Source organism: Lissotriton vulgaris, chromosome 2_1 (genome assembly GCF_964263255.1).
Source record: "Lissotriton vulgaris chromosome 2_1, aLisVul1.2, whole genome shotgun sequence".
NCBI classification, from domain to species: Eukaryota; Metazoa; Chordata; class Amphibia; order Caudata; family Salamandridae; genus Lissotriton; species Lissotriton vulgaris.
Genome location: NC_141687.1, coordinates 716358961 through 716381486, shown reverse-complemented (window position 1 = coordinate 716381486; position 22526 = coordinate 716358961). Strand labels below are relative to the sequence as shown.

At 44.4% G+C, this 22526-nt stretch overlaps 1 protein-coding gene across 4 annotated transcripts in view; it reads right to left on the bottom strand.

Annotated features, from left to right (window-relative positions):
- Positions 1-586: 586 nt before the first annotated feature.
- The window catches only part of DENND5A (DENN domain containing 5A), a 341747-nt gene continuing 319807 nt past the window's right edge, over positions 587-22526 (bottom strand). For all 4 annotated transcript variants that reach the window (XM_086955975.1, XM_086955974.1, XM_086955976.1 and 1 more), the window contains one exon: positions 587-1527. In XM_086955975.1, the coding sequence (XP_086812101.1) occupies positions 1344-1527 (184 nt within the window). In that variant the 3' untranslated portion in view covers positions 587-1343. The remainder of the gene's footprint in view (positions 1528-22526) is intronic.

Sequence of the window (22526 nt, the reverse complement as noted above, 5' to 3'; positions counted from 1 at the left end):
TCATCTTAGTAGATGGAGCAATCAAGGCTCAACGGGGTAAGAGGAGAGAAGAAGAATAAAGAAAACAGGCATTGAGAAATGAGGGAGGGTGAGGAAGTAGGAGTCAGAGGAGAAATACCACATTTTATTCCTTCTGGGTAGAACTACATTAAAAGAATCAACATCATTTCGACTTGGTATGGTTGAAGGGCTTCAGAGAGAAGACTTGATGAATTGGTACAGGAGTAACATTTTTATGAATGCTTTTGTGCAGAATCAATAACAGAAATAAAAGTAGACGATAGAGGTGTACAGGGATATCTAAAATTAGAGAGGAAAAAGGACCCGAGGCCTTTCAGTCAAATGCAAACTAAAGAGGGTCTGGAATGTGCTCTATAGTTTCCTTTTCTGGATATCATTTTTATCTAAACAGAAAAAAAGTAAAACAATGGTGTATTCGAAGGGGACTCCCGACCCTTATATGCCACATGTTGCAAAATGCATGATTAGCATCAAAGAAACTTTTGTAGTGCAGTAACATTTCTTTTCCTCTACCTACCGGACTGAACATTTTTAATTGAAAGCGGCAAAATGATAAAACAAAACACATTTTTTAAAGTTTTCTATTAAGATAAAATAACATTAATAATAACAAGTTAAATAAATAAAAGCAAATGGTATAAACAACATTTTTCATTCTGTTATAATGTACTAATATGAAAAATAGGACTTTGAGCTCATCCCTTCGGCATAGGTCTGTTCCATAGTAGACAAAAAATAATACTGGCTGGTAACAAAAAGTCAAATGCATTGCTTACAAATCAGTGCTCAAGGGCAATTCAAACGAGACATGATAGTTATAACAGCACAGTAGTGACCAAATGAAGGAATGCAAATATCAGTAATATACATTTTATATAAAACTTTAGTTTAAAAAGTCGAGCTTGACTCTGTTACTATAAACGGCGTGTACGCATGATATTTTGACACAGCACATCTGAAGACGTCATCAGAATGCTGAGAGGCTCACTGCACATTAATTTCTATAGTAAGCAAATACTGCAGCTTTAAAATAAGCTGCACAATACTTATTTTATCTGTTCGAAACTGTAAAAGCAAATCAGTAAAATAATGTAAAATATATTCTTCCCCCCCAATATTTCTCTCTTTATTTTACATGTTAAGATTACACTTTCTAGACTGGTTATGTACATTTTGTCACGAAAGTTTCCTTGCTGGAGAAAGGTCACAGTTTTGTTAGTTTGCCAGGAACGAAGATTTTGGATGGCAGCTGCTGGCAAGCATAGGATTTGCATACTAGTTATTTCGTAAGTGAAAGTTCTCACAGTGCCTTTAGAACCAGGTTAGATATCAATCCCTTTGACGAGTGACGCCTCCAGCGTGATGTTGAACTCCTGCAATGTCTGGAGCACTCGAATTAAGGAATTTACAAGAGTGTGATCCTTGATCAAAGCTGTCTCCTCGTACATTTGTGCTGTGATGGGGCAATCAGCGAGCAAGGCAATCCAGTGGTGTAGGAGGTGGTCCCTGAGAAGACAGTTTCAAAAGATAAGAAAATAAATATATTTTTACTCTAGCCTTTGAGATAAGTTATTTCCATTAAATGTGATTTTAATTATGCATGCTCCAAGGTATATATGGATATCTAACATATTGCAAGCCACAGAGGAAATCAGAGGTGACTTGCAATAACCTTATCATGTACAGTAGGGTGGTACTTTATTCCTTATAATGCATGGTCACACCATCACCTTTCCCACAAACCACTTAGATCCTTGATGTGTCGCTCTTTCATATGAAAGAGAGAGCATGTTTGCAAACATTAGGAATATAAATAGAATTACTAGTGCAAAATCAAATACATTATACAAAGCTTTTAGATACTTATTTATTATTATTATTTTTTTAAATATATATATTTTTTTGGGTTAAGGGAAACCGATGAGCGCGTTGCACTTCGTTTTCCCAGTTCCATGCTGAGAGTTTGTGAAAGGCCCCCTTTAGTAGTGTAATGACAAATGCCCGAGCGTCCTGCCGTTTTGCCCCCTCTGCCAAACCCAGCAATCTAATGTTATTCTGTCTTTGACGGTTTTCGAAGTCTTCCAGCTTCCACTGAACGTCCTCCGTAACTTTCTCCTGAGCTTCCTTGAACTCCTGCCATCTTGTAACTTCATCTTCCAGCTTCCCTGTCCTTTCTTCCACTTCAGTGACTCTTCCTGCCATCTCAGCATACAACTTATTGATCTTGCTTAAAAAGCCTTGGATTTTCTTGTTTGCCTGTTTGGCCCTTCTACTATCTGATCTAGCCTCTCCCTGCATCTGCTTTATTGTGACATACAACAAGTCCATAGTAGGAGTCTGGGGAGGGCTAGAAGAATGCCGTTGTCGCTGGCCATTTGTTCCACCGTCCTCATGGTACAAGTGTGAGGTAGCGGAGTAATCCCAGTCTAATTATTTTTGCTACTTCTACATGTGATGGACTGGCAGGCACCTTGTGTTTCGACCGTGGTCTGTCTTTCTGTTGTTTTACCCTCTGATTCAACGAAGCCCTCTGCACTGTAATGCTTTCTACCGCAGATAGCTTTGAGTCCGAATCTTAAGCCCCAGTATAACTTTCCCCATTCTCCTCACTCAACGTGCCTGTGTCGTCATTTACGGAAAAGAAACAATCATCACTAGGGGAGCCTGGGCCTGGGTTGGGAGGGAGGATTCTTTGTTTCGAGGGAGTTAACCCCAGTGTGACACAGGATGATGTTGAAGCAGCTTGAGCCCTGGAAACGAAAGGGCCCTCCGCCACCCCATCCACGCCATCCAAGCCATCCAAAGTGAGCCCAGAGCACGCTCTCTCAGCATTCTCCATGCCTTCAGCGTTTCTGCACATAATCTCTACTGCAGCCAAATCACCACCAAAAGTTCCCCCATCTTTTGTCAGACCCCCCCGTACTGATAGTAGCCTTTTCAGCCATCAAGTTTTCATCCTGGTCAAGTACTGTCTGTGACCTCCGTTGCCATGGGCGTTCTCTCTGTTACCTTTGTTGGTGCCGAGTTCCTCTATCCCTGCGATGCGTCCCGAGCTGCACTCGACTCCGTCTGTGCCTCAGTATGAGCCGCTCTTCTGTGCTCATCTGCTGCATTGCTCATAGTCATCCGTTGTGCCTGCTCCACGTCGTCTCCTGCTGCCCGAAAAGGCCGATCCTTCCGCGGGTGATCTGGACACACATCACTCGGCGTGCCTCGCTCTCCTGCGTCCTCAGGCTCAGATTGGAGAGACCAGTCAGCACAGGTTACAACTACAGTGTTGGGAGCTTCGGAGCTTGTTGATGCGGCAGAGAAGGACTCGATCAAGGTGGGCTGTCGGAGAGTACTCTCCTTCGGAATATTAGTGTTAGTCTCCTTTGTTTATTGCTAAGACCTTTCTTAAAAGCCGTTCCAGCATCTTTTTGTTTGTTTCCTCTAATGCCTTCTAGTAAGTCGCCTGTAGTTCATATGTTCTTAGAGGTCTGCTTCCTTGTTTGAACCGCTATGCGTCCAGCAGAGTTAGGTGCAGTGATAGGCGTGGGGATTCGAAGCATCCTTCTGATCTTTCTTCTTCGGGCCACTCGGTGCCATTGTAGGTTTCAAAAAGCGAGTCCTCACAGCTGTAACTATCAGGTAAAAAAAACGTTGCGAAGATTGCCAAGTTGCTGGAGCCGACAGTCTGCTCGTTAAACAGCGTATCCAACCAGGAACATGCAGCATACTACAGCATAATACAGCCTCTTCTTAGTCTGTATGGAGAGAGGGGTAATGCGACTACACCCTACGCCCGGTCAGCGGCCATTTTTCCCCTTTTAGATATTTGTTGTAAAATGATATTAGAATCAACTTAATACAAGTCAGTTTAAAAGAAATACAAAAATAATAAATATGCAGAAAGATTCTAACTTTTCAATAATTACCTAAGGAATGCAACAAATAAACATGTTTACCTAAATATATTCTTTCTGCTTGTCACTATATAGCTGGAAAATTGAGCAGAAGAAAGAAAAGCAATTCTTATTGTGTTCCTTAAACAGCTGCTTTAATTGTGCTCCGTGACCTGAGCTTCATTTCCCCTAGGCTGGCAGTAGGCATTGTGACATCAGAACTCAACTGTAATAAACACATTACAGCTGAGTGTTGACGTGATTTCTTTATAATAGGCGACTGGGTGTGTTACAAGTTGCCTATTAAAAATAAATTGGTCACAGCTTTTAGGTCTCGGACCGTAGGCTGCGCTTGCGCAGTCTAGCTCCGAGATTTAATGTTTCTTAGTAAGGGGGCTTTAACCCGCCCCTCTTCTCCATTGGCTGGTTTCCTAAACGGAGGCCAGCCATTGGAGGAGAGGGGCGTCACTCCGTTTAAGCCCCGTCTTTTTTCCGATTCGGGGGCGTCTTTTTTCGCTTCTTTCTTGTTTTCTTTCTCTCCTCTTCCCATTGGCTGGAATTTTACCTTCCAGCCAATGGGAAGAGGAGAGAAAGAAAACCACGCCTGAATCAGAAAATGACACTGCTTTCTCCGAGGCATTTCTGCCTCGCCTTGGAGAAAGATGGTGGTGCTTCAGCCCCTTCCCGTGCCCACCCCGTTTCAGCCGACCCCGTCATCAGAGGCTTGTAATCCGCAGTGAATCTCTGCTCTCCCCGGATGGCTGACGGCCCTGTGCCTGAAATCCAGGGCTCCGGGCCCCTTTTCCCCGGTCCACTCTTGCGCTAGAGTACAGCTGGGGTGCTGCACTGTTTAAGGAGCCCAGCTTCAGACCCTTCCCGTGCCCGACCCCGTTTCAGCCGACCCAGTCATCAAATGCTTGTAATTCGCGGGGAGACTAATCTGTTGTTCTCTTAATCTCGAATGTTGATGTATATTTTCTATTTGTTATTGAAACGTTCTGCTTTATTGGAAAATGCTTTGATGCCCATAGGCCATGTCCGCGCAATATGAAACCACAAAATAAATACATACTTTGCGTTAATGGCATTCTATTTAAAAGCTACCGTGTTGTACATACCTTTAAAATTACCATTAGTGCGTTTTTACTTTACTTGCGTTTTTTCCCCCTTCTTTGAAAATCAATGTTCAAGGGGTGGCTCTATTCCAGGGGGCCGAACTGTTCTTCGGTTTTGATGAGGAAGACTGCATAAGTCCACTTGCTATGTTCATGAAGCAGCGAAATGTGGCTGCACCAGACGCTTTATCTCCTCCTCTAAGCTGGCAGATCCGGGTCTCGTGCTGAAGAATGACGTGGTCAACCGAATCAAAACAGTGGTGAGATTGGCTGTGCTTGAGCTTTGCTTTGTCGTCTGCCGTAGTCCGAGGCAGAAGGCGGCAGCTGAGTGGGGTGCCGCGCACAGAGCTTCCCGGACGCCACCGCAGTGAGTATCCCTCTCATCTGTTAACCCGTGCGACCCTCATTAGGGGCGTCGTGGTGCACACAGTAGTAGGACATTATGCTGCCTAGATAGGTACCTGTGCAGTGTATTAGATAGTTGTTGATAGGGAGTGACGAGAGATGGCACGGTAGTGCTAGGGTGTATCGTGCTCAGAGTCTAATGCCAGTGCATTATATGGGCACCGTTCTATGGCGAAGGCTAGTAGTGGAGTCTTAAGTCACGTAAGGCCTGTGTGAACCATGCGAGTGCAGTGTGTTTTCCTGGTTTTTAATGAGGTTATTAGATAAGGTCCAATAGAAAAATGGAAACGGGAATATTATGCTCCATCCAACCAGACGTACAATTTTAAGCCAACCACAGGCGGGTTTACAGACGCACACTCCTGGCTAATGATGCATTCCAGCAGTAAGTGCAGAGAGCTAGGGAGTGGGAGAGAGGCTGCACAGACAGCTCAGCGCCTGCTGCCACATCCTGGGTGCTGTCTGAGTGTGGAAGGCGGCGGGTGTAGCTCTGGGCACGGTACCATCAAGGCATCCACAGTACATCTTGGGGTAGATTTTGAAAGTGAAGTTCAGTGATTTGTTGGAACTCCGATTTACCATCGTCCACAACAGCCACAAAGTTTCATAGAAGTTTCATCCGCTGATCAAACTTGCACAGACTTGACACTGGGGACCCCTGGATGCACTCTAGATTTGTAAGCCGCGGACGGTGGTCTCTGTGAGGGGCAGAGTGCTGCTGCTTCCCGGACTCCGCCGGGATGACTCAGACCCTCGCTGCTGCCGATTCTCCTGTTGTCTCCTGGGCTGGACTCTCCTTCCTCCTGCCCCTGCTCGTGCCCTGCGCCTCCTTCAAGCTGGCCACGGACTGGCTCACCGTGTACTCGGGGAACCCGGGCAGTTACTTTGGGTTCGCCGTGGATTTCTACACCCCGGATCCTGCGTCGTGAGTACAGCCGGTTCTGTGCACGAAGTTGTCATGTGGTGTATTGTGCTGTGAAATACAGCGCTGTGTTTCAGATGTTGGTTGTGACTGTGTGTATCCTGGGCATATTGTGATGGGGGGTGCTGCCTGTATGTGTGTTAGTCACACTGGAATATTGCTAGATGAAGCTTTAATTGTGTTCGAGACATGTTGCCAGCCCGCTGTGTTCGCGGGTGAAGTTTGTAGCAGCAGCGTTTGGAGTGAGGGGTTTAAAGGGACAACGAAGAGGTCGGAAATGTGTCCCTGAGTGCAAACATCGTGCAGCGAGCCTTATGGCGTGTGAACTGGCGGACGTCGAGACGTGGATGCGGGGCTCTGAGCCAAGCACGGAGGGCAGGGTTAAGTCGGAACAGGGGAATTCCACCCCTCCCACAAGCTCTTCCCTGAAACCAGACTTTTTCGTCATCCTTCCCGATAGCGTAGTAGTCACTTATGTATTATGGGCGATGGAGCAGAGCTCCACAGACTCCGGCCCCCAGAATGCCTACTGGAGCGTTTTCATGTTATTGTTAATATCTGCAAAGTTGAGGTCTTCATTTCAGTTTCTTGGTATAATTATACACTGTAATGAAAACAATGTATTCTATAGTAAACATGTTACTGTTTTCAGGGCTAGCATTAGCCAAGACCTTTTTCATTCCACAGAAATTATATATAATATAAAGGTTATTGTGCCAGTCAGTTTTCTTCCCCTACTACAGCACACAATATGAGGCAAAGGATCAGCCCAAGTTTGACTATCGTCACTGTGGGCGAGGCAGTCGGTTCTTTCACATTGACACATCCACACACAAAGCAGCGCCAATCAGGGCCAGGCTCTATCTACGATGGCAATGTGTGCTTATTGTGACCAGAAACTAGCTTTGCTTTTTAGCCATTGTTTTTTCTATATTGGTGAACGCCCAGCAGCCCCCGATCAATAAAAGTGTAAAAACACTCTCAAAACAAAAGAAGTGACAAAGTGAAAAGGCTGCTAGCCAATGGCAGATGTATTGGCTCCACCAAAGCTTGTTTAATTTAAGTATGCGGAAAGGAGATGAAGCCCAAACCCCCTCATCCAGGGAGTTTCAGTTCGGCACAAGGCTGGCACCCGCCTGGTCTTTGCCCCCAATTCCTCCCACCTGCCCACTCCCCCTTTTTACTCAGCTCCGTCCCGCTTCCCACTCTGATCTTTGGCACTTGGCTAAAGCATGAAATGTTTTGCATCAGACACAAGCATTTATTTTTGTAGCATTTGGAAACCAGAAATATGGGGTACACCCTTTTTCAGGTCAGCAAACTTTGCACCCCATGCAGGGATATATCTTGTGCACTACAAATCCTGCCAATTCAAGGCAGAGACATACTTCCACTTTTTGTGGCAGAATCCACAATTCAAGAAACGTCACTTCAACAAAGATGAATGGTTTATCAACCTGGGGGACCCCGAACTAGCGACAGTTGTCTGGTTGCTGGGTGTAGGAGAGGCCCTTCTACGGTCCTCAGGTCAGTTAAAGAAAGTGGGTACTTTTGGGAAAGTGCGCACTGCCCCTTTGCTGGTAACCTCTACATGCCGGCTACCCTGCAGCTGCAGGATGATTTTTCATTTCTCTTTCATGCAGAATAAACTCATGTGTCAAGCACAGTCCTGAATTCCAGACGCTGACTTGTACACGAGCGATGGTTCAGTGCAAAACAAGTGACAGTCACTCAGGCGGGGAGCGCAGCAAAGGAAACTCAGTGTAGTTCAGAGGTCGATTTATTCGTCCCTCACACTCTGAAAGAGGAAGGATCCATGCCCTTCCTTAAGGACAGCTCAGTCAGGCCTGCTCGGGTTTTGGGCCGACTGATTGTTCTAGACTCTGGATTCTTGCACCTAGAATCTTTTTTTGCTGTTCCCATTTCATGCAAGTTTTAGGTTTGGGGAGCAGCTTGTGGATGGCTCAGTTCAATAGACTGTTAGGTGTCTCAGTGAGCATTGTGTTGCAAAAAGAGTCCAGGGGTAGCACAAATATTTGAACCGTGAATGTTCTTCACTTTCAGAGGCAGCTTAATCGAGACAACAGATATCTAAGTTGTGTCTTTTTCACTTGGTCCAAAAGAAGGCGGTGGACTTTCTGAAGTTTGTTCTACTGATATTGCAGTAGTATTTGGCGCAGTGTATTGCATAGCTTGCAGTGGTACCTGAATTGTGCCTTTATCTTATGTTGGACTCAGTGCTTAAGAATGTTCTGCTGAATTGGTGAAATTGTTGATGAAAGGCTCCTGACACTGGTAGTCTGAGAGCACATGCTAGCCCCCCGGGGATCTTTTCAGGGGGGCCTAAGGGGCAGAGCTGCTGAAGGAGCAATGAGTGGGTGAGTTAGTTTTGCCTGGGCAGGGCTTGGGGAAGAAGACGTAATATATTTTATTTGCTGATTGAATTTCAGGCTTCTCTTGTGCACACCCTTTGATGGTATCTAGGCTATTGGAGACTTAACAAAAGCAGGTCTTGGGGCCACAAACTTTCATGATGAGTTGTATGTTATCACTTTAGAAATTGGAGAGAAAGTGGCTTAGTTTGACTTTTTGGCTGTGCTTGCTCTAGAGGGATGAAGGCCAGTTAAGGATGTGCCGTGAGTGTTGGTGACATTCTGAAGTCTATCAGTGAGCGTGTTGTGGGATCTCATGCCCAAGGTGTTAAAACCCTTAAGGAGGCCCATGAGCCTGTGTTTTAGACTTGACTGGGCTGCAAGCTCGCCCTGCACAGGGATGATGAGGGTTTCTTCTTCGGGCCTCTGTTCTTGCCTCTGTTCCCTGCTTGTGCCTCTGTTCCCTGCTTGTGCCTCTGTTCCCTGCTTGTGATCCGGTTTTTGTGCCTCTGTTCCCGGCTTGTGCCTCTGTTCCCTGCTTGTGATCCAGTTTTTGGTGCATCTGTTCCCAGCTTGTGATCCGGTTTTTCGTGCCTCTGTTGCCTAGGGTGTTACTGGGCAGAGCTGTGTGTGTGTGTGGCTCTCTGTGTGTGTCTCTCTGTGTGTGGCTCTCTGTGTGTGTGGCTCTGTAAGTGTGTGGCTCTGTGTGTGTGTGTGTGACTCTCTCTCTCTCTCTCTCTCTGTGGCTCTGTGTGTGTGTGTGTGTGGCTCTGTCTGTGTGTGTGGCTCTGTGTGTGTGGCTCTGTCTGTGTTTGTGTGGGGCTCTGTGTGTGTGGCTCTGTCTGTGTTTGGCTCTGTCTGTGTGTGTGTGGGGCTCTATCTGTGTGTGTGTGTGTGGCTCTGTCTGTGTGTGTGTGTGTGGCTGTGTGTGTGTGGTTCTGTGTGTGTGTGTGTGGCTCTGTGTCCGCTAATACTCTCTACTACTCTCTAATGCTCACCTATTGCCATTGTAAATGACAATACCATTTATTTCTGTTTAAAAAAAAAAGAAGCCATTTGCAATGCCAATAGCTCTAACTTGAACAAAGCCGTGACCATTGCATTGTAAATGCTTGTTTTATACAGTGATTGCAGAATTGTATGTATTATATGTACAATTGCAGATATGGTAAAGGTATACATAACTAAAGAGTAGCTACATAATTTTGAATACTCATGTCCCGCGCTGAACCCTCCTTCACATCAATCACCATACTTCGAGGGCACAGGAAAACAGCACCGATCAGGTAAAAGAGGCAGCCGGATCCGTTGATTGCTTTAGAAATTGTTTTATCATTTTTTTTAGTTTTCAAATTACAGTAAAGTGCAAGTGCTAGCAGGTAGAAAAGACTAATGCGTTTCAGCCTAAGGCCTTCGCCGGGGTCATATAGTATCCTGTGCAGTGTCAATAAGTAGAGACTCACTGGTCATGCCCATAACCATTAAAGAAAACAAAACTTGAAGGATCATAAGCAATTATTTCTTATATGTTGACAATGCTGGTAAGGCCGTTTTTCACAAGCCATGTTTTATGCACGTACATTTGTTTAAATATTTGTTTGAATATTCATATGAGCAGAACTTCAACACAAATTGTGTAATAATTGTGGTAAAGTGCCCAACAAGATATTCAACAAAATATTCTTAGCAATATGTGACAAACTCCATATTGACATGCAAAATAGTTGCCCGAACCATGATTTTAAAAGGTAATCTTGGTAAAGTACCCCATGATTCTACTTTTTTAAATGTTGAGGAAAACATTCTTGCTGTGTTGTTTAGCCAGAAATTAATGGAATAAGACCCACTGATGATGCCGAGACACCCACGGGTAATTGTCGCGCAATAAAAATCTCAAATATATAATAATAAAAATCTCAAATATAATGCCAGATAAGCTTAAAACTGTAAATAAGATGTCCCTAAAGTGTACAGTGCTAGGCCATCAAGGGGAGTCCAAAGGATGATAAAGTTAGTCATAATTTAATTGCACATTACTTATTAAAGTGCATAAATTGAAGCATTCATCATAGAAATCTGTTTAACGTCTATTCCTCGATCTTTTAAAATGCACAATGTTGTGATGTGATGTGAGACGGCACTTGTATAGCGCACTACCACTCCAAGGAGTATCTTGGCGCTTGGATTCCATAAAGGCAGAGAGGCAGTAAGAGTGGTAGAAGGCTACCTGGCTACGCAGCATATCCTAGGAGCCTCATGCATTCGGAGTTGGGCAGGGAGTAGATCCAAGTTTTTAGATCCAAGTTTTTAAAAGCTTTCTAAATTTTAGTTCGGTAGTGGATTGACACTGACATGGGGGTAACTTGTTCCAAGCTTTCGCTCCAATGACTGCAATGGATTTACCTCCTCTGGTTGTCATTTTGAACCTGGGGAAGTGCAGCAGGTTAGCAGTGGAGGACCTAAGAGATCATGAGGGTTGGTATTGTCTAAAGTATTTGCGCAAGTAAAGTGGGCCATGATGGTAAAAGGCTCTGTAGGTGATGGTGAGAACCTTAAACAGGATGCGCTTATGTATTGGAAGCCAATGTAGTGTATTCAGGACTGTGGAGGCTGAAGATTTCCTAGGCAGTCTGAAGACCAGTCTGGCAGCTGCGTGTTGAACCATTTGGAGCTTATGCAGGGCAGATTTGTTTAATCCTGCATAAAGGCTGTTGCAATAGTCCAACCTTGATGTTATAAGGGCTACAGCTACCGTACGTCAGGCACTCAGAGGGAGGAAGTCAAAACATTTTCTAAGGCTTCTAATGATGCCGAAGCATGCTCCTGCTACTTCTTTGGCCTGCTGATTAAAAGTAACGGTATTGTTAAACTTTATGCCAAGGTTTCGGGCAGCATTGATAGTGTTAGGGGGGGTTCAGCATTATCGGACCACCAATCTTGAGGGGAGAAGGAGTTGTTGGGACCAAAAGGAATGATCTCAGTCTTAGATGAATTACATTTTAGATGGTTGAGAGACATCCATTTGAAGGTTGATGACAGACAGTCTTTCAGTACTTGCTCTGAGTTGGAATGATTCTTGTTAAGAGTCAGAACAAGCTGAGTGTCGTCAGCGTAGGCGACAGTACTTATGTTGAAGGATGAGATTAATTTGAGTAGGATTAAATAGGGTGGGGCTTAAGCTGGAGCCCTGCGGGACCCCTGTTTTAATAGATTTTTCTTCTGAAGAGAAATCACCCAACCTGACAATCTGACGCCTGTGTGCAAGATAGTTTTTAAACCATTCGAACATGGTTCCTGCTATGCCTGCATTAGTCAGGCGATGTAAAAGGATAGCGTGGGACACCGTGTCGAATGCTGCAGAGAGGTCTAATAGGATCAGGACAGCCAGTTTGCCCTGATCCGATGCAGCACGTATGGTTTCGGTGGATGATAGGAGTGCCGATTCGGTAGAATGGTGGGTCCTGAAGCCTGCTTGAACTGACAAGAATACTAAGGTGCAAAGTGCTTAATAATTATCTGCATGCAAGGACAGCAAAAGCATTCATCTGTTATAGATGAAATTCGAATATTGTTATGCGTCAGACAAATGTATTAAAGTGCATCGTGCTTAACAGGGAAAAGACGTTGTAGACCACTATAAAAAACATATCTTCTCCTCTATTCTTATGTCAAATTTATCACAAGGGCCTACTATAATCATAATAAAATATTCAGTGTGGTACTTCTGCCCAAAGTATTTTAAGTGCACTGAGCTTAGCTAGTTAGGTGTTTAGGAAGGAACTCTATGGTCAGTCTTATATTTTCGTCACCAGCTCAAGAAATTGCACAAAAATATATATGTCCGCCATCATGACACAAGTACAAAGCATTGGGATAACACACAAATTATTCAGATACACAGAGTTTCATTATAAAAGACAATAAATGTGACGTTTTGATCCTCAACTGTTATGGGATACTGTAGCCATGGTCTGTGAACTCAGAGAAAGTTGTGTCATTCTACATAATCTTGATAACATGTTGCATGTGCCAGCAGAATGCACGCCCTCTCCTAAAATTGTGTCCACCAGTAAGTTCTTATATGCCCAGTAGTCAAGGGCTTCAAGTAGGATGAAGAGGTAACACTGCCTTACTCACTAGTACCAGAATTTGCTGCCCTGTATACTGTGTCTGGTACAGAGTCACTCTTTTATATAAGCCTTAAAGTCATATTGTGTTCCGCATTTGACTATGAAACAACCAGATCAGAAAGAATTTCTCCAAAACTGTTAGGTAAGCTGACCACTACCTTTAGCAGGACACTTGCGTTGAGACTGGACAAGGCTCACTCAAATCTTGCCCAGACAAAATAATTACTGCCACAAGTGCTACTGGCCGTTGGTTGATAAACAAAGAGAAGGTGATGGGAGCTTAAAAGAACAATCTAAGCTCTACCCTACAACATACAAAGGACATCCCAGTCCCAGGAGTGTAGAAGATTAAGCATGAAGGCTTGCGTTCAGTTCTGAGTTTTATCTCCGTTCTCTGAATTCCAGTTGTATGACATAAATGAAGAGTTGAACCTTATAATAGGGGACTGAAGGACTTATTGACACCAGCTATAACCAACATCACCAATGTCTGGGGGATGTTAACAGTATGCGGATCATAACAATAGCAACTTTTCCAAAAAAGTAGACAGGCTTGTGGCGTGAAGTAAGGAAAGATGGTAAGGAAAGTCAGCCAATAGCCTTAACTAAGAAACAGGGGAGCAGAGCACACCCACCAGGGGTACAGCAGCTCGGAGTAGTGCTGGATTGCCAACATGATCATAAACTCAGAGAATGCTAAGAGAAAGGTGGTGGCTCATTCTTAATCCGTCATTCCGTAAGGATGGTCCTATTTCACTTAGGTCTGTCATATGTCTTGCTTCAACCAGAGTGGTCAACACGGGAGGAACTAGTATCTGGTACAAGTGTGTCAATTCAGTCACAAGTTTAAAGTGATCAGTTGTAGGAGGGCAGTGAAAAAGTTGCAGGTTTGAATGAGGAGAATGGACTAAAGTCAGGTAGAGAACACCAAACATTTCGGAATTTACTGCTACTTAATGTTTTCCTTTTTTGGTTATCCCAGTGATTCTTAACCTCAGGGGCTCTGAGACTGTTTAGAAAATTAACTAATATTAGCAGAGTAAAGACGAATATATACATAGAAAGCAAAATTGAGACCTCCGACCCACTATGACCTTTCCAAGACCCAATTTCATAGATACCTGCAATTTAGGCATGCTCTGACTGCATACAAGACCCGACTTCAGCAGGAAGTCACACTATTGATAGGCAGACTGGAGAAAGGTGGGATTTCCTGCATCTGCCTCACCCTTGTCACTAACACCTCTGAAGTCTCCCCCCCGCCACCCCGCCAGGGACAAATGGTAGGGTTGGATATGCCCTATTGAGGACTTTGACTGGCACCTTGCCCGCATAGCCACCTATAAAATTGCCATATCCTCCTGACTCACACTAATTCAACTGAACTACTTCCACATCACCTATCTCAGGCTCCAAAGGCTGTGGCAAGCAGGGAAACTCTCCCATCCTTCCTATTTCCACTGTCCAAGCATTGACGCAAATTCTTTTCATATGACCTGGCAGTGCCACCCGATTGCTGAATAACGGCACTATATAGCGAACTCCCGGACCCAGTTATTGGGATACCCAGTCAAACTATCACCTAAACAGGCACTCTTGTGGGTGCTCGAAGATTTGGGTGACACTACAGGAGAGCAACATTTGATAGGCATGGCTTAGGTGACTGCTAAAAGAGACATAGCTCAGAAATGGGAAACAGCTGGTCCGCCCATGCTCAACGAATGGCAGGCAGAAATTGACTGGTGCACAAAGATAGAAGATCCTCTCTACGTAGTCAGGGGTGGCCCCGCAAACATGTGCAGATCTGGGGATGAAGGTGGGAATAGTATTGTCTTGGACTTCAAAGATTTGTTGTATACTTGTAAGAACTATTGAGGGTTATAGAAGGGCAGATATGCGTGACATGGCGATGTATGTTTTCTATATATACATAAAATCAATAAAATTGTTAATAAAAAAAAGCAAAATTGACAATTTTGAAACGTCCTGTGGAAATAAATCTGAACATGGAGGATACAAATGTAGTTGGCATTGTTATCTTGATTTGTTAGAGTAGTGCAACTGCATCAAAGGAGTCTAGCATGGATGACTGGTAGTCCCAGATGAAGCACGGGTAAAATCCAACAAAAAGAGAGCATGCATTTAGTGCAAAAAAGACAAACTAATATGTTGACGTCCAGCGTATCACTTCCTCTTTTAGAAATAAGACTACATTTTAAAATGCTCCAAATTTCTGATTAAAATTAACATTTTGATTTTTGCATGAGTTTTTGTTTGTGAATTAAATAAAAGACCTCATAATTTGTGAATTTATTGTACACTTGTTTCTGTATTTTTGAGTATTGTTTTGAGGATCAAATCAAATCAACTGCGTGGGTTGGGGTCCCCAGGTTCTAATAGTGAATCAGTTGGGGTCCAAAGAAGTCAAAAGGTTAAGAACTAACTGGGGTTAACCCATAAGGAGAGTGATATGCAACATAACTTGTAGCTAGTGTTTGGAATGAAATACCTTGAGAGGTTCCAATTACTAATGTGCTGGATTTTGTTATGGGCATACAGGGAGGCACATACTTTGATTCCGGCTTGTAACCGACCCCATACAAAAATCAGCAATTTTGAGATATGTCCTCCGAATGGTTAGTAAACCCGGGAATGCAGGGTACTTTTTTTGCTGGTTTTCCCTTGATTCTGATGACACACCGTCTGACATTTTCTACCTGTTCAAAGTGGGAGGGCTGGTGTTGACTGTTGGGTTGGAGACCAGGAGATTAGGCATAACAGGGCAGTGTCGGGATAGGTCAGGGAGTAATGTTGTCAGATCCCCATGTGATGATGCAGGAGCTATATGAGACGCTAGGCAATGCTGTTGCCCGCAGTCCCTGCCATTGCAGCAGTTTCACAAGGTATGCAACGGCATGGGCCTGATGTTACGGACCTGGAATTATTGGATCCAGAGACACCCGGCCAACTTCCAGGGTCAGCTATCGAGGGATTAAAACACAGTCCTGGATCCCATGGTAGACAGATCAGTAGAGCGTTATGATGCCCACCCGGTCCCTCTCACTACAGGGCCTGGCAGATTTATCATTAATGAACATTTGGAGGGAAACCCACATGGGGGAGAGGGATTACACCTTCCAATGTGAAAAATGTGATAAAACCCACACCCAAATAGATTTGTTCTCATATCCCGGTTTCTGCACTCCCAGGTCATCGAAGCCAATATAGGTACCCTGGTCCTCTCAGACCAAGACCTAGTGTCTCATTCTTAATGTAACAATCAACTTCTCAACAGGTAATGCTTAAAGGCAACTTCATGGAGTGCAAAATTGAGACAGAATGAAAAACAAGAAGAACACATTATTTTTATTAGGAAACTGCTGATACAATTAGTATTAGTTATAGCAGCACTATGACATTGTATGCAGATGTAATCCCAGAACACGTGCACATATTAGTAGTTGCTGCCTTTTTAGCTACTAGATGTTGATTTTTGACTCTGAAAGTGCACTGAGGCCTGCTAACCAGACTCGGTGCCAATGCTTCGTCCCTAAAACAAGGTGTTGTTTAATTGTGCTGCAATTGGCAAAGGACTTTACCACCCCTATAAGTCCCTGGTAAATAGACCCCAGGTACATAGGGCATGGAACTAAAGAGGGTCTCTTAGGGCGGCAGCATATCTTATGCCACAATAAGGGACCATATACCAATTCCACATAGACTGCCATTGCAGGCTGCGCGACATGGTGTAAACCATGAGTGAAAACATGACATGACACACTCCTGGATGTCAAGCCAAAGGCACTGCATCTAATATATGTAAGTCATCCTTACAGAAGGCCTTTAAGTCCTAAGGCAGATTGCATTATATTTTATGTGAGAACATATCTGCATGAGCATATGTGTGCCTGTGATATATAGTTCAATTACTAGATATAGCAGGTGAGCAGGGAAGCTATCTTAAGGAAAGTTCCGGGCACTGGTCAAAACGAGTTTACCAGCTACATAGTGGCTTCTCTGAAATATACGATGTTTGGTATCAAACACCTCGTATTAATAAACCCACACTGATTCTAGGAATCTATTTAATACATGCACCCAAAGGGCACGTTAGAGGTGCTCCCTGAAAACCTACCAACTTTTAGTGTGCTGACGAACTGGTCTTAGTCAATTCGCCATGCAAATAACAAGGACCCCCTGCAATTCTTCTAGAACTCCTAGGAAAGGGTAATAATACAGTGGAGAAACAATTCCTAGGTAGTCTAATAATTCATACTACTTCAATACAGTTTCAACATGACCACATGATAACAGTAACTCAGTGTAGAAAAATAAAAAAAACTGTTTAAAACATATTGACATGTATTTTATTCATATTTATCTAAAAATTAGCATAAAAGAAAAGGTAGAACAACAAATTGATGCATCATGGATAAAGTACAATGTGTTCACCATTTGATACTAAAAAACAGAAAATTAATCCAAGAAATCGAAAATACAGAACATGTGATACATATTCATAGAGATGATTCTAACTATCTTTATAAACAATGGCTAATATGTAGTGGGCTGAGTGATGAATGTTCTCAACGTGAGTTTCGGCACTAGAAGTGCCTTCATCAGGAGGGCCACAAATCTTTCAATGAATGAGCAGTATTTAAGGCAAGAGAGCTTCAATCTATAGACTGGCAGGGTGTCCACAGCACAGAATCTTATAGTGTGGGTGCAAAGGGATCTTGTTTCCGAGCAGAGCGCTGATCGTTCGAGCAAAAGTTTAAAAACAATGCCGCTTGTACAGACCAACAGGGCAGATGAAAATGACGACAAGAAACAGTCACAATAGAGTACTTGCTCCACTCTGTTGTAACGGAGTGCATAGGATAAAAGTGCCTAGTGAGGCGGGGCGATGTTCCTGCTTTAGATTTCAGTTCGATAAGTATAAAAACTGCAGGGAGCCAGACCAAGCAAATGGTGGGCTGCGTCCTATTTTCAAACAAGTTGCTCGGAATGAAGGTACGCCATGATCTGCCACCACAGATGGGTTTCTGACCCCCAGGGGTGAGGCCCTTTGCTCCCAGGAGGTCAGAAACAAAGCTTGCTCGAGCAGAGGGTTTTAACACCTCCTCCCACAGGGTGACCTGCGAATTAGAATTCCAAGTCAGGGAGCTTAAAAGAGCCCACCGCCTTTGGTATGTGAATCTAGCTTCCCTCAGAGGTGAGGGGATGCCAACCCCTCCCGTACAGGGCCCATGTGGTGCCAGGACAAGCAGAAAAACTATCTATGCAGGAGGCATGTTGCACTGCCAGGCTGGGCACACCTCTATGGTGATCAAGCCTGACGTGAACACAAAGTTAGAAATTCCACGATATTGTGTGTGGTGGAATTAGGAATTCTGGGTCAGGGTGATGCCTACTCCCCAAAGGAAGTGTTCCTCTGGTGAATGTAGTGACCCCAGTGGTAGGTTGCCCATTGCCTACTACCCCTCCCTCCTCTTACCACCCCATAAGTATTTAGGAGACCCCCCTGATACCAGGACTTCAGATTTCGATGCATCAAGAGAAGGAGTGGACGAAGAAGTGTCCCGCCATGAGAACCGGGGAGCAACAACTGAATTGGTGCCAACCCTGCCAGCCTGACTGCTGCCCCCAACAATCATAAAAGAAGCAGGCTCATCCTGCCACTGTGCAGTCTCCAAGAAACTTGAGGGCTGTCAGTGCTTCGCTCACGTGAAATAGAGGAGCTACACAGCCTAAGGCATCAAAGACTCAAGGTGCGGTCCACCGAGTTGTCACTCCCTGGACAGCCAACGTAGCAACTCTCCAGGAAGAAAACCATGTGCTCCTGAAAGCCAGATCTGTCCTACCAAGTGAGAGGACACCAGGGCCAACCAGAGCCGCACAGGACCAATACCCGGGATACTGGACCCCTTGCAGCAGCCAAGGATTGTTGTGCCCAATCCAGACACCAACGTCGAGGAAGACCGACCTGCATGTCAAGGGACTTCAGGGACAGTGAGATCCACTTCGTGAGTGGCTAAGCTGTCCTCTTTGCCCCTCTACTGGAAAACAAAGACCAAGACGTGAGTCTGTGGCCGCAGCCATCTGATGCCTCAAAGCACCTATGTACGCGTGCTTCAGAGCCTGAGTCCAAGGGAGGTGGTGCTGCCAACCGAATCCCCAGACCCACAAGAGATAAGCCCATGCTTTGGTTTGCCAAGACTAGACTTCCATTTCCTGCCTTCAGTCTCATCTGCAGGCCCCCTCCAAACGCAAGAGACTTCAGCACTGGATCAGACGCCAAAAGACACCATTGCACCCGAGCCCTACAGCCTGAGAAGAAGTAGACCAAGTTGTCCCCACATGCCCGAGGATTTCAAGGGCCGAGCAACCCTGTGGGTTCCACCAGACTGGCTCCGAGTCTCAGCTTGCAGTCTCTATCTGACTGGACCGTTCTCCCATTGAAGTGAGACGGATATCTGAAGTCGTGACACACCTCTGCACCCGGACTCCCCAGAGCCCTAGAGGTGACCTGTTGGCGTGGCCTAGAGCCTTGTCCCATACTTACCTTAAGACCTTAAGAACAGTACTGTAAGTCGCTGTTAAGTGCCTGAATGCAATACATATTTTTCCTCAATAGGATAACATTATGGATCCAGAAATTGTTCATTTTTGAAAACTGTAAAAATTCATAACTTGAAAAGTACTAACCCGATTCCGATGATCTTGGTATCTAAATGTATATAAAGTATGTGTTGTTTTTATAAATTGGTGTCAGAATTCTTTGAGTGTGGTCTCACTTGCTGCCTTCGTGTGTAATAAATGCTTAGCACTACCCTCTGATATGCCCAACTACTCGCCCACACTACCACACAAGAGAGCATTTGGGGTGTCATTTGTTCCTCTGTAATTCCTATGGGGTTTGCCAGGACTCTCTGCACACTATACCTCTTTGTGCACTATACAGAGAGCCAGCTTCCTATACCAACTCTGCAGGCCTCGACATGGAAGACATGTTTCTTCAAGGAAACAACATGGGAGAGTTGTCTTGTGCAGCGCTGTGGGACGCGGCCAAAGCCATGCTGAAGGGCAGATTTATAGTTAACACAACGACGTTCATTGGGCTAGCCAAGGCCACAAACTTAGATCTGGAACCCTGACAATCGCTGGTGGAATCCCACCACAAGACCTCAGGATCTAACAGAGTGTATAAACAGTTGAGGCAGGTCAGCGGTGAGCTATAACAACTATACATGACAGATACAGCGCGGAAACTGCCGTAGCCAAATCAAAAATAGTATGAAAAAGGAGACAAGTCTGATAGTTTGTTAGCTTACAGGTTGCGAAGGAAGAAAACTAGAAACGACATTGCTACCATAAAAGACAATCAAGGGTGATCAATCACTGACACAGCTGATATACTTCAGATATTTACAGTTCTTTAATCAGCCCTATATCAAGCACATCCTGCCACTCTCAAAGATTGGGAGCGCTAGTTGCAGGGGGCGGGGGGTGGTTTGCCTTTCCTCACTTAGATCCTACCTTATTGTAGGAATTGGAAGTTCCCATCATGTCTGAGGAGGTCAAGATGGTAATTCACAATGAAAAGCAATAGAAACCTAGGGCCGGATGGGTTCTCAGTGTCCTTTGTATAAATCCTACTGCGAACCGCTGGAGGAAAGCTTGGACAGAGTCTTTAACTCATTTCCCCACTTTAAGTCAGTCATCCCTGCCATGACAGAATAGGTGGTCACACTTTTATTAAAACAGGGCAAAGACCCAACAGCTTGCTCCTTGTACAGACACATCGTTCCTGAACTTTGATGAGAAACTATATACTTCTATTTTGGTTTCTCGTTTACATACCATATGGCCACTACTATTGTTCCGTTGCCAATCTGGGTTTGTCAGGAATAGACAGTCTAGAGATAATATATAGCTGGCGGTCAAAGTTGTTGAAACAGCAAAACCGATCAAGAGCGTCCTTCTCTCTCTTGAGAAGGAGAAGTCTTTTGACTGTCGGCTGCACTACCTTCGAACCCTACACACAAAAACCGGTTTGGTCCTCCGCATGATATCGCAGTACTAGGCAGCTATGTACTACTGAGTGCCCTGGGGCAAGGTGAGTGAGCATAGAGACGGGGACAAAACAAAATACTTTTTATTGATTTTTCATTGTCAGGTAACTCCATATAAAATAACACGCACGCACCTCAAATGAAAAATAAAAGCAAGTTAAATGCGATCACTACAGATGTTTGTGTGTATGACAGGAGAGGAACACAATTAAATCCTGATTGGTGCAATGAGAAATAGTGACTTGTTCATTGATAATGCTACGAGGTCCCAGCCAGTGACAGAAAACACTGTGAATGTTATTATTTTAAAATTGTATTACAAAGTATAAAACAGTTTGCTGCAAAATAATGTTAAAGATAAAACAAGTGATTTAAAAAAATATACATTTTAGTAATAAGCATTCAAACAGACGATATCTAGTACAAATATATTTTGTGTGTCCATTAAAAGAGCGTACTCCTATTAATAGGCACATGTTACCGCCCTAAAAGAATAAATATTTGTCACTATGAAGCTTAAAGTGAATCCATTATTTAAACCCTTTACTGGTTCCAAAGCAGCTTTTATATTTATTGATAATCCAATTTTAAAACGTTTAGTTATTTCAACTAGTAGGAATCCTGGTGAGAAGGTATGTTTCTTCTTTAGCTCTCTCACAGCACAGACACCCGTGCCCTCTGTCATCAGTGAGTGTCCACTGGAACCCAGTTGAGGCCGTCTTACTATGAAAAGGGACATGGGCTGAATTCTCCTTGGTAGCATAAGGGCCAGGGTCACTATTGCTACACACTGAATGGCCCAAGCAAAAGACGGGGCAGGGTCAGTGGCTACACAAAGCAGTGAGCTAAAAAACGGTGATGGATCAAGCCCTGATCTTTGGACTGGGTAAGAGTGGTCTGCTTAATTCAGACACTCTGTTCATCACCACCCCCTTTTCTGAATCATTTTTGTCCACCATAAGCGTGGAAGGGTATACTCAGATGTGAGTCCCTAGCTCATTGCACCATCAGGATTCAAGCAAGCCGGGCCGAAGACGGCTGAAATGCCAGAAACCGGTCCCCGGTAGCTTGTTTCCTTCCCAGTATAAGAATTGGCTTGGTAGTTTGGTCTGCCCTGTTCCCATGATGCACTGGGCCAGGGTCAGACTAATTTGCATATAGCCAAGTTCTGAGCTGGGATGGTGCAGTGAGCTAAAAAACGGTGATGGATCAAGCCCTGATCTTTGGACTGGGTAAGAGTGGTCTGCTTAATTCAGACACTCTGTTCATCACCACCCCCTTTTCTGAATCATTTTTGTCCACCATAAGCGTGGAAGGGTATACTCAGATGTGAGTCCCTAGCTCATTGCACCATCAAGATTCAAGCAAGCCGGGCCGAAGACGGCTGAAATGCCAGAAACCGGTCCCCGGTAGCTTGTTTCCTTCCCAGTATAAGAATTGGCTTGGTAGTTTGGTCTGCCCTGTTCCCATGATGCACTGGGCCAGGGTCAGACTAATTTGCATATAGCCAAGTTCTGAGCTGGGATGGTGCAGTGAGCTAAAAAACGGTGATGGATCAAGCCCTGATCTTTGGACTGGGTAAGAGTGGTCTGCTTAATTCAG